Source organism: Anomalospiza imberbis, chromosome 3, assembly GCF_031753505.1.
Source record: "Anomalospiza imberbis isolate Cuckoo-Finch-1a 21T00152 chromosome 3, ASM3175350v1, whole genome shotgun sequence".
Taxonomy (NCBI): Eukaryota; Metazoa; Chordata; class Aves; order Passeriformes; family Viduidae; genus Anomalospiza; species Anomalospiza imberbis.
Genome location: NC_089683.1, coordinates 83,805,667 through 83,819,280, shown reverse-complemented (window position 1 = coordinate 83,819,280; position 13,614 = coordinate 83,805,667). Strand labels below are relative to the sequence as shown.

The 13,614-nt window shown below is 45.8% G+C and overlaps 1 protein-coding gene across 3 annotated transcripts in view; it reads left to right on the top strand.

The window, feature by feature from the left end:
- The window catches only part of MDGA1 (MAM domain containing glycosylphosphatidylinositol anchor 1), a 148,443-nt gene that overhangs the window by 63,400 nt on the left and 71,429 nt on the right, over positions 1–13,614 (top strand). For all 3 annotated transcript variants that reach the window (XM_068185475.1, XM_068185476.1, XM_068185478.1), the window contains 2 exons: positions 220–549; positions 3,792–4,085. In XM_068185475.1, the coding sequence (XP_068041576.1) occupies positions 220–549; positions 3,792–4,085 (624 nt within the window). The remainder of the gene's footprint in view (positions 1–219; positions 550–3,791; positions 4,086–13,614) is intronic.

Genomic DNA, 13,614 nt, shown 5'->3' with positions numbered 1-13,614 from the left:
TGCATCTTCATCCTGGGCTGTAGCATTATCCTGAATTGGATGATCCCATACTGCCAGATGTGAGGCCCCTGGGGCATTTTGTGGGAACAAAAGTGGGAGTGGTCTTTGGGCAGATTTTGCATGGAAATGTTGCCTTCCTGAGGAGCAAAGAACAGTTTTCCTGTCCCATGCAAGATACTTCGATATCCCTAACCAGTTTTGCACTTCTGTTCATCTCAGCCATGAAGAATGCCACATTCCAGATCACTCCTGATGTGATCAAAGAGAGCGAGACCATCCAGTTAGGCCAGGACTTGAAACTCTCATGCCATGTAGATGCCGTACCCCAGGAGAAGGTTGTCTATTCGTGGTACAAGAACGGAAAACCAGCCAGGTTCTCAGACCGGTTGCTCATCACCCGCAATGACCCTGAGCTCCCACCTGTGACCTGCAGCTTGGAGATTATTGACCTGAGATTCAGTGACTATGGCACCTACCTGTGTGTGGCTACCTTCCAGGGAGCACCCATTCCTGACCTCAGTGTGGAGGTGAACATCTCCTCAGAGACAGGTGAGCCTCTCTCTGGCAGGTGGGGACCCCAGAGGAGTGTTTGGCATCACTGGCTACCCCACAGCCCCATGCCTCTGGCTTTTTTGAAGAACTTCACATGCATGTAGTTTTGAATGTAGTGGAGAAAGGTCTTAGATCCTCAGGCAAGCACTTGGCTCAGACTGGAAATGGGCAATAGTTACAACTTCTCTGTCAGATGTATTATGTACCAAGTAGATCTTCCTTTATGTTTTCTCCCTATGAAAAGTCTAAAGTGCACTCCAGCTACAGAGACAGCTTCACAGTGTGATTGTTCAAACAAACCTCCACACTGTGAAGGAAGGAAGAAGTGGTGGTATTTCAGCAAATTTCAAGTGTCCCTTTGCTTAGAAGAGAGTAAAAGAGAAAAAAAGCTGCTCTTTCATTTCTTTGGCATTGTGTGCAGGATACAATTTCTGTGAAGACTTTTAATGTTTGCTGTATTGCAAATGCAGCCTGTCTTGGGCCCTCTCTGTAGGAGTGCCAGTGTTATAAACGCCTCCCTGCTAAAATCAGGGTCAGAGCTTCACCCCATGGCCCAGTGAGGACTGGACAAATATGTCAGTGTTTGTCAGTCATGCTGGGGACTAAAATATAGAGTCTCAGGGCTGTCTTTCTGTTTCTGCGGAAGTGGTGGGTCCAGCTGTGCTCTCCATTACATCCATGTCATTGTGCTGCCTTTCCAGGACCAAAAGTGCAGCACAAAGAAGCACTGCATTAGTAATCTGATGGAAGACTCCTCAGGGGAGTGAGCTGCCCACAGATTTTGACCTGCACCTTCACAGAATGTTACTTCTCAGTTCCTGGTTGTGCTAGATCCACAGGCCAGGCTGATCTCACTCCTGATTCTGGATGCTGCTCACTTCATCTCCCCAGAAAAATGTGCTGCAGCTACTGTTGGTGCTTTGGGAAGCCCTTGTCTCCCATTACAAATACTAGGGGCAGCCTGCTTCTGATAGGATTGCATCCAGTTCTTGTTGGCAGCCTGGAGACTGAACCCTGACTGTACCATGGATCCACTAAACACTGAAGAATGGTCCTTCCTTTCTGTGGGCAGCCATGGAAGGTAGGACCTCTCCATGCCAGCCAACACCAACCCTGTTATACCAACAGGTAACAAAATTGGGAGAACTCACCAATCCTGGTGCAAAATTGGCTTTCCCAAACATGTATGGCTGATACCACCTGGAAAAATTCTTTTTGCCCAAGATCACTAGATGGCAGAGTGCAGTTGTGTTTAAGACTGCAAGGGTGGGAGGCTGTGAAGAGCTGGGAGACCCGGAATGATTCCACCAAGAGGCTTGGCAGTGTCTGACAGTGCAGACAACCAGTTGCTGTCTTAAAGGAAGTGTCTGTGGTGACAGGTTGCTCTGTGCCTGTCTGGAGGAGAGTAAGTCTCATATGCCTGTGTGGATGCTGCCAATGAGGAAGGGAAGGAGGGCAGCCTGGGGCATTCTGAAGCCTCTCTTTGGTAGCCTGGGCCAGCAGGACTGCTTTGTGTCCCAGAGAATGAAAACAGCCATCCCTGCTGGAGCAGCCGTCCATGCAGCAGCCAAGGCTGTCCAACATGCAACATCCCCATAATCAGCAACAAGCCATCTCCAACTTGTGGTCCCCATACAAAACACCTTGCTCCACAGGATCAGAGCAAGAGGACAGCAGCAGTGGCTCCATGTTTCCCCACTGAGCAAAGCCTGAGCTCATCAAAGTGGCTGCCTCCACCGAGCAGCTCCAAGGTGATAGCTTAATTAAAAAAAAAATCTTCAAATGCAATTTACAACTTTACCTGTGGAGAAAATTGCTGCTCACCAGGTGAGCGGCTGCCAGCAGCATTAGCACTGAAAGTGCTGCCATCCTTTCACACCATGCAGGACAGGGTATGATGAGATTCCCCAGCCCACGGGAGACCTGCAAATTGAAAACGTGGCCTCCGTTTTGCATAGGGGGGTCACTGCAGAGGGAGATTAGGCTGGATCCATCCTAAATTTGTTCATAAAAAGCTGCAGGCTGTAGCATGTACAATTACCATAGCACACTCTCCTTTGCTGGAGCTGAATTGAGCTAATGTTGGTCAGACCTGCTTCTGTAATCCTATATTTTGATTTAAATGGAAACAAAGTACATGACCCTTGCAGATATGGAAGTGTCAATCCAAGTGTTGCCACTGTCAGCAGGAAGGGCTGAAAAAGGAGCTTTCAGAAAAGATTGTGACCATATTTACCTCAGCTGAACTGTTGACTCTAAAGTCTAGCACAAATAAATTGTCAATATTACATGTGGTTTAGCACAAAAATCCCCTTCCTGGGTTCTTGGTGAAATTGGGGATGTGAACAGCCAACCTTTTCCCACTGACATCTCTGTACCCTGTATTCACTGGATTTCTTTTGAGCTTTGCTTATCAGCAAAGTTTTGGTTGCCAGTTGATAGCTGGATATTTCTTTTGATGGTTACTGTGCCTCCAACTCTAGCCTCAGTTCGGCAGCAATTCTTCTGGGTGAGCTCTTCCCAACCTCGAAGGGATGCCAGGGGTGATTGTTGCTGGACCCATCTCTCACTCAGATGAGCCAGAGGTTTATTGGTGTGAGAAATTCACAGTGCATTCATCAATAAAAACAAAACAATAATAAAAGTAAAATATGCAATAAAAGTAAAATAAGCAAGGACACTTAAAAAGAGCTGACTCCTTGCTGTGGTTTAGGAACAAACAGGGATCTTGGACCTCTGAGAAGGCTGGAGATGGGATCTACAAGCACTTATCCTTTAAGTCTTGGTTTTGATCTGACCTGGATAAGGTGTCTAGATACCTCAGCAGATATGACTTCTATTTTTGGCCAAAAGACTGCAGTTCCACTTGAGAAATTCACTGACCAGAAATTGAGAAATGGATCAAAGAGGCTTTTGCCTCTGCATTCCTTGATGCTATCCCTGCAGCTGGATGGCATTTTGCAAACATACAGATGGGATATGCCCTAATACAACTGATCCTTGGCATTGATATTAGGACACACTGTTGGAAAGGCTGGAATCCTCCTTGGTACCCTGAAGCTCCAGACCCTGCAGGATAACTTGCATGGACAGTGTGTTCATAGAAGGGTTGCAGTGTGTCGAGCAGAAACCTTTGGAGTTCAAGGCTGTTGGTGTGATTGCATCAGAAGCATCTCAAGACTATTCCTTACTTGCTGAAAACCCAGTATAAAATGATTCCCCTCTTGTCTCTCTTTTAGTGCCACCAACTATCAGTGTCCCTAAGGGTCAGTCCACCATCACTGTGCGGGAAGGCTCCAGGGCTGAGCTGCAGTGCGAGGTTCGAGGAAAGCCAAAGCCACCCATCATCTGGTCCCGGGTAGACAAGGAAACCCCCATGCCTTCAGGGACAATGACAATGGAGACATACGATGGGAAGCTGCACCTGGAGAGTGTGAGCCGAGAAATGAGTGGGACCTATAAGTGTCAGACAGCCAGGTACAATGGATTTAACATCAGACCCCGGGAAGCCCTGGTGCAGCTCAACGTGCAGTGTGAGTACAACCATACAGCGCTGGAGTGCCTGCCTGAATGCCTGTGTACACAAAAGCCTGGGGGCTAGACAGGGTTGAACTTTCTTACTGGGCTGAGCAGACACATCTCTTTTGTCTGGGGACCTTTGAACAGTTTATATTTAATTGGTCAAGCTGCACAAGGCTAAGAGCAGGGTACCATATGGTAAGCATGTTGCAAGTGGAAGGGAGAGATGTTGTGTGTATTTGCGTACAATGATTTCTATTTCCTTGTCAGGAGATGAGAGCAGCTCTACCAGGTGTGTTTATGTGCATTACATGTGTGTAAAATACCTTCAGGATACGTTAGTAAGTTTGTAAAGTCAAGTACTCAAAATGTGGAAAATTAATGTTATTTAGATCATTTCCACACCACAACACTTTCTTCAACTTAGTTACCCCTGGATATGCCTGAATCATTTTGCCTGAAAAGCAGTGATAGGTAACAGGGAATGTATACTCCGAAATGGTTTTCATACAACCAAGCTGTGAGTAACAGGAAGCTGATACTTAACAGGTATGTGGGGTGATTTCGGCTCTGGGTGGTTCTCCCAGCCCCCTTTGAAGGCAGTATCTGTACACAGAGGTGAACATAGAGGGTGGGATGCTGCATTGGGTGACATCTCCATCCTTTCCCTGTAGTGGTTTCTGCCTCCAGAGAAATGAGTGCCTTCTCAGCTCCCACAGCTGTTGAGGTGTGTTTTGACATGCAACAGTCTGTGCTCTCTCTCTTACAAGATTTCAAATCAGACTGGGGGAAGGCAGCCAGATAAAATGCCTTGGCTCTCCCTGCAGATCTTGTCCCATTAGTGTGGTGCAATTGTTGAACACTGGCAGAGTACTCTGAGCAGCGCTGATCTGGCAGGTGTGGGGCAGGCAGAGAACAGGTTAATTTACACCTAGGCATGCTGCCTGTGGGCTGTGAGTGACAAGCCTCCAGACAAAGCACAGCAGCACTCATTAGACATGCTGCCACACTTCTCCCAGGCTCACTCACCAGGAAAAAGAGAAGTGAGACCGGAGCAGACAACCTGGCTGAAACCAGCCAGACAAACTGCTCACAGATGTGAGCTGCTGGGAGCACAGCAATAACAGAGGTGTGTGAAATCCTGCAGGAACTTTGAGTATTTGAAAAGCCCCTTTTAAAATTGTCTCTGTCTATTCAGGAGCGTGGAGGGCTTAGATTACAGGATGAGATAGGAAATGTGTGAAGATTTCCAGGCAGGTAAATAGTGTGGAGACGCTTCCCTTAAGCAGGGTGAAAATGTGCGTCTTGGTTTGAGCTGTTCAGGAAAGCAGCCTGGTTCAGTCATATGGGACTTGGAAGGACATGGCAGGGAAGGTAACTCTTGGTCATATCAAGAGACAATAAGAAATACAGCAAAATTTCACTTGGGAGCAAAGAACCATCAGACCTGCTGGTGTCCCCGGTTTGGTGTTGCTGTTTGAAAGCTGTGTGGCCCTCACTTGACCCTCACTGCCCCTGCAGAGGGAGCAGCAGTGCTGAGCTTGGGATGAATTCAGTCATACTAGGTGGTCTGGAGGGGGATCACAGACCTGAATCTTGGGCTGAAGGGATAGGACATGATTCCCCACACAAGAAAGATGGTAGGTACAAGCCAGAATCTGTCTGGGGCAGAGACTATGATGTGACCCTCAAGAAAGCAAAGATGTGATGAACTTCTGTGTAAAGGGTAGCTGAACATGTTCTTCCCATAGCTCATCCCATGGCTAGGCAATGCTTTATTGTGATTTTGCCCAAGTAATGGTGATATAGTCCACATGCCATCCCACCCAAACAACCCCCTTCCCTTGTCAGTCAGTTCTGCGTAGCCTTAGTGGAAGCTGGGTGCATACTGAGTGTTTGTACACCAGAGCCATCTCATCCTGCCTGGAAAACGTTGGAAGGACTTCATGGTGACACTGCCTGTTCTGTGCCTCAGCAGGCAGCTTTGGTTTCAGTGCTGTCGATTGCTCCTTCCATTAGTATGAAAAAGAAACTACAAACCAAGAAGGGCAAGAATGGCCCTCATCTCTTTTACAGCCTTCTTTTACCCTTCAGACCCAGAAACAGCACAATCCCTGTTTATCCCTCTCCTCCTTGTTCATGCTGCTGGAAGGATGTGGGTGTGGCAGGGGCTGCTGTGGTTAATTGAAACACAGCTTTCCAGCGTGCGCAGCTCATTAGTTCGGTTGCTTGCTCTGGAATTCTCATCTTGTTGGAAATGGGGATCGTGTGGCTCCTGCAGCCTCCGTGATGAGCTCTCTCTCTCGCCTCTCACCTCGCCCAGGCTGCGTATCCCATCGGAGCGCCGCTCCAGAGGGGTGCGCATCCACAGGGCCGTGCGCGCGTGTGTGTGCACACCGGCCGCCTGTTTGTGTGGCCCTGGGAGAACCTCCGGAACCGCCTCGCTCCAGGGAGCAGCGCATCCTGGATGGTAATGTGGCTGTTTCTCTGATTTGCTCCAAAGCTAAAAATGCAAAATCAATACAGCAGATCTGATTAGATGTCAGAACCTGTTTATGTGTTTCCCTTCTCCCTTGGTTTTCTCCCTTCATCCTCATGCATATGGTGCTGTATTGTAACAAACTAGTCCAGAAATAGGCTTTTCCAACTGCATTGCAATGGAAAGAGAATAAGAAGACAAAAAGAGCAAGTCAGCTATCAAAAAAAGGTGTTTGGGCTTTTTACCTTTTTTTTTTTTTTGTATTTAGAAAACAGAAAAAGTTGCTTTTCTTTTTGTACTTAGAAAGCAGAAGAAATTGCTTTTCTTTCAACTTATGAGCTGAAATTCTCTATCATCAGGTCTCTGGCAGGATGGATGATCTCTTCCCTGGACTTCTTGGTCTGTAGTATAGAGCTTTGAAAGATTAATAAGTTTATTAAAGTCTGTGCAGCCTTATATCTCTGTGTTTAAGATGAAGAAATGTTGTATAATGGTTATAGCGAGAGTCTGGGCTTGTCAGAACTCCTGGGAATCTACACTTGGATTGGCAATGTCTTGTGACTTTTTCCTGTACCTTCAAAACAGGAATAAAACTGACCCATCTAATCAAAGGTTTGTGGAGCATAATAAACATTGCACTTTGAAGTCTTGAAATAAAAATATTAATGTAGTGGCAGAGTGCTGTTAATAATATCAATGCTATCACTGATACTGTTATCAAGGGTTTTTTTTTCAGGACCAGTACTTGAGAAAATCCCATCAGAAAAATGAATCCTCTGCAGAGGTGTGTTTAAAATTAGGGCTGGGCCGTGCTGTGCAGGGGAACTAGTCTAAGGCTGTGAAACACACACTGGGCTTGAAAATGTGAAGCAGTCTGGGTTTTGGAACTCAGTAGTGTCATTTGAGCTGCTGTATATGAGAAGAGGAAAGAAAGCATGCATGAGTGGATCAATGAAAAGGATGCTACTTAGATACTAATTTAGCAAGTATGAAACAAAAAAAAAATGAAAGCCATATAACCTAAAAGACTGCTCAAAGCAGTATTTGCAGGAATTACAAAGGTTAGTAGTGACTTTAAGCTCTAGCTGTTGCTAGAAGTACCCCTTGAGATTATTGTCTTACCATGGTGAATATGACATTTGCTCTGTTAGAGCCTTATAAAACAGTATGGTGAAAATTGCAATCTTACTACATTTTCCTGCTTGAATAATATTATGTCAGCTCTGATGCTCTGCCAGTCCTGGGCTACATCCCATAAACTACTGCACAGCTCTGTCCAAGTCCAACTCAGCCATGCACTCCTCATCCCACCTGATCCTCAATACATCTACTCCCATATTTTCCTGCAGATGGGTTTATCCTCCTTCACAGCACTCACTACTTTCTGTCTCAGGCCCACACTTGACTATCTGAATGGCTTCTCCCTCTTTAGATACCCATCAAAGCCTGGTAGAAGAGCACCTGTGTCCTCTGTTGAGTTGTTAATTACTTCACAAAGTTCTGAAGATGAGATAGAGCAGATTTTTGTTGCTGCCATTTTTGTCTTTTGCAGAGGTTTTGGCATCTCTGAGTGCCCAATGAAAGAAGAGTAGGAGGAAAGGGCGGTAGTTATATAGGGCTGACTTTGTTTTCAATAGTCAAGTCTGAAAGTTGGCCCTGTTTCCCATGTTGGGATCACACAGCAGTGAAATCTTTGCAGGAAGAAAGACTAGAAAAGGAATTTACCTGAGTATCTCTTTCTCTGCAATAACATAGCCTGTGAATTTATCTCTTCTGGATCTAAAGTAATGGCCCACAATCACCTGTGATTGATCTTGAAAGGATTATGCTTACTGCCCTTAGATAAAATTCTGCCACATTAGGCAGCAGGTGAGTTATTGTGCTTTATCTTCAAAGCATAGTGAATGTTAGGTGTAATCAGGAAAGCAGACTGGCATTCCCTTTGCACGGATGGTTATCAGGACTTCAGGAGCCATTTATAGTCCTAGACACAGGCATTGCTTAGGGCTGGTGACTAGCAGGTCTGGCTCTGCCCTGGCCTGGAAGACTGCCAGAACACATCCTGCTGGGGCATCTGTTGCCATTGTCACTTTAACTAATGTTCAGGTGGGCACAGATATGTTTTCCTATTCAAGCTTACACACTGGCAAATGTTATTCCTGGTCACACACTGTTGACTCATTCCTCTTTAAAATCCTGCTGAACCCATCGGCAGTGCTGTACATCAGGCAGGCGATAGTCAGCATCAATTTCCTGTGTTATCTATATAGCAAACACGAGAGCGGGGAGCAGGGGAGGGGGTGATACTGTAAATAAGTAGGAAACATTGCTGGCTCCATGCAACTGGAAATGGAAATGCATTAAACCGTTTTGATCAGCTGTTGAAGCCATAGCTCAATGTCAGTGCTTCTTGCTGGTGCCCTGCCCCCTCCTGAAATATAAGCTTGGATAGTAACTGCTCTCTTAAAAGTGCTCTTGAGACATGTTTTGGGCATGGAGATGTTTTTGCAGAGTGTCTAAGACGGAGCTTTTGGCTGCTAAGAGTTCCCTGCAGCTCTCCCTGCTATGAAGGGAGTCAGAGAAATGAGGCTGTCAGGGGCCAGAGCTGACCCCTCTGTCTGTGGCTGAGCTGGCTTATCTGTCTTGCTGCTTGGCCATGTGAGCTGCACTATGGAGCCATCTGCTAAGAATTTTAGACCTGGTTGGTTTAATTTCTGAGTGTATTTATTTATAGTGACTGCTTTGTTTTTCTTTATCATTTTCATTGGTGAAATTCATCCTGATACCCTCCTCCAAGCTGAGGAGCACAGTTCAGGAGCTAACTTGGGGGCAGAAGATGGTTTTTCTGCTCTTGTGGTGGCTGGAGCTTTCCTGCTCTTTCATTCATGCTTCAGTATTGCTGTTCTCCATGGCAGTACGCGTGCTGCTGCCAAGAGAAGGAAACCTCAGGCTCTCCTGCCAGCTAGAACTCTGGTGTGTTCTGGTTCATTTTACACCATCAAAGGTTTAAGAATGAACTGATGCTCTGGGGCAAGTGTGTCTGTATTCAAAGCCAAAGGAAAACTGTGCCTTCTGGAAGTTCAGTGTTTGCAAACTTAGAGACTTTAATTGGTAGGAAGAATAAGATAATTCGTAGTGATGGGCTTGATATTGAACCACCAGTCTGAACAAAGCCTGACCTGGTAGTTAGGTTTCACTTTGATGGAAATCCTCCCCACTTATCCCTAAATAAGTTGTATAGAGATTTGTGTGACTGAGCTGAAAGTATACATGTAATTTCTGCATTTCTCTCAATACACAGCACCCTTCTGCTCCCCTTGTTAAGAGCAGAGGATTTAATTCCTGATTGTCAACACACTTTTTTCTCGTAGTATCATGTTTGGGATTAAGTTTCTTAGAGCTCGTGTCTGTGCATGCAGCCCTGTCCATGGTGATATGGCATTAGGATCGCTCACTCCTCTTCCCAATGCCCAGGCTGCTAACAAATAATTAGAGTTGTCAGTCTCAGGACAGGCTGAAGTTTTACTCTGTCATGGCTGCAAACCCAAATGGCCACAGTTCAGAGCAAAGTAATAATCACAGACACTTACAGCTGGCCTCAGATTTGTCATAACAATTACCATGTATTGGTCCTGGGGCCTGATAGATGGAGTCTGTAACAGTGCTTTCATCAGTTTAGGATTGGGTCTTCACATAGGGTTGTACCAAAAGTTACTGTGTAGGACTTGTTGGCCCTGCCCTCATGGCTTTAAGTCTGGCAGGCTAAGGATGTTTAGCTAAAGCCTTCTTCTTTGGGATGCCTTTATGCTCATATAGCAAAGCCCCAGGACTCCCAGTACTGTTTTTTTTTGGTAGAATTTGTTAAGTCCAACTTAAAAAAAAAAAAAAATTCACAGACTAAAGCAGTTGTATGAATTTTGGCTGGTCTGAATTCTTGTTGTCAGTGTTTAACAGTTGAGTCTCACCCTGCAGGAGCTGTGGTTTCTTCTCTGCTTGCTGCCTTGTGGGGAAGGTTCCCATATGCTTCCTCTCAGATTTCTTGGGAAGCCTCCCTTGTGCCCTGAGAGCTTTTCTGATTTACCTCTTTGACTGAAACTGGTCTGACAGAGCATGTCTGCACCCTGTGGTGGCCAGGAGATACAAGAGACTTGAGACATAAAGCAAAAGGCCCATATGGCAGGGGGATTTTGGAGGCTGTGGAGCAGATTTTGCAAAGCTGGCATGTCCAGTCTGTGGCACCACACATCAGATGCAAAGTACAGTGAGGCCTCCTCGCTGTGCCCTGGGTAAAAGACCATGAAAGGAGGGAGGAAAATCCCCATATATGTGTGTCAGGAAGGTGGGAGCCTGCCTTAAAGCTGGAACCTGGGTCTACTGTGTGAGATTGCAGCCCACCTACACTGCCATTCAGCTTCTGTGCAGCTCATTGCTCATCTCTCAGCACCTCTGTGGTTGCAATAATAGGCTGAGTAAAAGCTTGTGTGAGAGCTCATTGCCTAGAGAGATGGATTTGTTTGTTCAGAAGAGAACTAGTTTAAATCGGTTAATCCATTTTTCAGATATTGTTGGGAAAAACAAATACATGTTCCATAATCTGCCATTATCCTGTTTTTTGGCCAGATTCTGCAGGAAGAGCAACTTAATTTTATCGAGAGAGACACATTCAAGCTGTACAGTTTTGTCAGGAAGGGAGAGACAAGAGCTGTATAGACACAGTGGATGGCAGACAATCTTGGTCATCTCTCTGTAAATATTTGCTCACATTGGGCCCTCTCGGCTAAATACTGAATCTCATACTGTTCTAATGCAGGCATTCCTTCTAATTTTTCCTGCCATGGCAGCTATTTTCCCTGTAGGACCCAAGTATATATCAACTTATTGAGATAAGAAACAACTCCAGAATCCTCTCAAATGCTTTGTGCTGAGCATCCTGCAAGGCTGTGCATGTTTGGGTCTCACCCACACATGTGCTTCTCTTTAAGTCACAGAAGCATACTGCTGCCAGAGGACTGTCAGACACTTTCCCAGTGCTTCCCATCTTGCTATTCTGAGGAAACTACTTTGCTTTTGCGTCCTGTTGTTGTCTAGGCTTAGACCAGGGATAAAACCACCTGTATCAAAGTTATCCAATGTGCCATACAGCTGGTGATTCCCAGATTGCAACAAGACAGCCTAGCCGAAGGGAGAGGTTGTCCTGGCTCTGCTTCTGTTTGCACAGGGATGTAACATAGACTGTGAGTACTTCTGCCATGTGCTTATCTCCAGTCAGTAGGTCAGAGACAGTGAGTCTGGCACTGCAGCTGTTGCTCTCTCTTTGGGCCTGTGCAGCACCAGTACAGGTCCAAGAGACATAGGAACTTGGCCAAGGCAGAGAAAGCTTTGTGGATCCTGGAATGTGGGGTTATGGGATAGTCTCTGCTAAGGGTGATAAATAGGACTGGTATCTGAGTTCATAGGGAATCTGTTACGGATGGGATGAAGATCCAAAAAGAAAAAAGGTAAAACTTGTGGATTGAGGTAGGAACAATTTAGTGATTGAAATAAAGTATTATATTAGTAGTAATGATAGTAATGTAAAGGAGAGAGAGATGGAAAAAAAAAAAAAAAGGAGTAAAGCTCAAAAATAAGTGAAACACAGTACAAGTACTAACAGCTCACTGACGAATGCCCAGCCATCACTAAGCAACAATTGGTGCCTCTCAGCCATCTCCCCCAAGTCATGCCAAGTTTATATACTGGGCATGACATTCTGTGCTATGGAATGTTCCTTTGGTTTGTTCAGGTCAGCTGTCCTGGCCATGCTCCCTCCCAACTCCTTGTGCATCTGTTCACTGGCAGACCATGAGACAGTGGAAAGTCCATGAGTTAAAGCACTGCTTACCAACAACTAAGACATCAGTGCATTATCAAAATTATTCTCATCCTAAGTACAGCACTGTACCGAAATCAAAAACAGAGCACCATACCAGCTACTACGAAGACAATTACCTCTGTGCCAACTGAAACAAGGACTTGCTGGCTTCAGCAGTCATGGGGCAAGGGAAGTGGAAGATGGAGCAAATTAGAAGCCTGCTGTCAGCTCTCATGTTTTGAGCCTGGGGTCACAGGACAGGAAAAGAGGGAATGGCTTGTCCCTATCAAATTCTGCTTCTTGGTGGTGGAGAGAGAGAGAGAGATATCATGGACCAGAACTCGCTAGGAAAACCAGGAAGTCACCAAGCAAACAAAAATTGTGATTCATTTTCTCATATTAACTCTCAGCCTCTGCACAAGGGCCTGATGCACAGAGGAGTGAAAACAGCTGTCCACACCTGCAGGATAGCATAGGCCACCAGACTGGACACAAGACCTGTGCCAGGGAAGCAGAGATCCTTTTTCCCCAGCCTCTTTTCCAGAGAGAGCTATGTGGTGCTACGCATTGTGCCTGTGCCTTTGCTTTTCTACCAGGATTTTTGGGCTGTAAACCATGTCATGCAGCACCTATGACAGTGCAGGAGCAGAATAACATGCTACTCTTCACCTGCTCTCTGGATTCTGGCATTGGAGCAGAGCTATTTCCTCAAGCCCAGGAGGACTGGAGGATTGTGGCAGGCATGTGGAAGCAATGCACAGAATAGTGATGCCACTTTTGAGGAGGGGACTTATGCAGGGAAGCCCCTGAGACATTCCTGATGTGAACAGAGGCCCCAGTAGAAAACTGAGCATCCTGGATGTGTTTTGAATTAGCTGTGACCACCCTGACCCCGAGCTCTGAAACAGCACTGATTACATTCACCCCTATAGGGAAACTGTTTTAAAGATAATTAAATTTCAGAGGTGCTCAGGCTTCTCTACATCCCAGCGAATCTCCCTATTTCCAGTTCTGTGCTAGGACACTTTACAGGGAAGCTGAGGGCTCCATTTTTAGCAAGGTCATATAACTTTTTGGAGCTTTCTGTGGAGCTGCTCAGTGACTAGTTTTGGGCTTTTCCACTTGGGCCAGTTTCTGAACACGAAACTGGTTTTTCTTTGAAGCCAGGAAATAGTGTTTTCTCAGTGAGTAGAAATCATATTTCCAACATTCA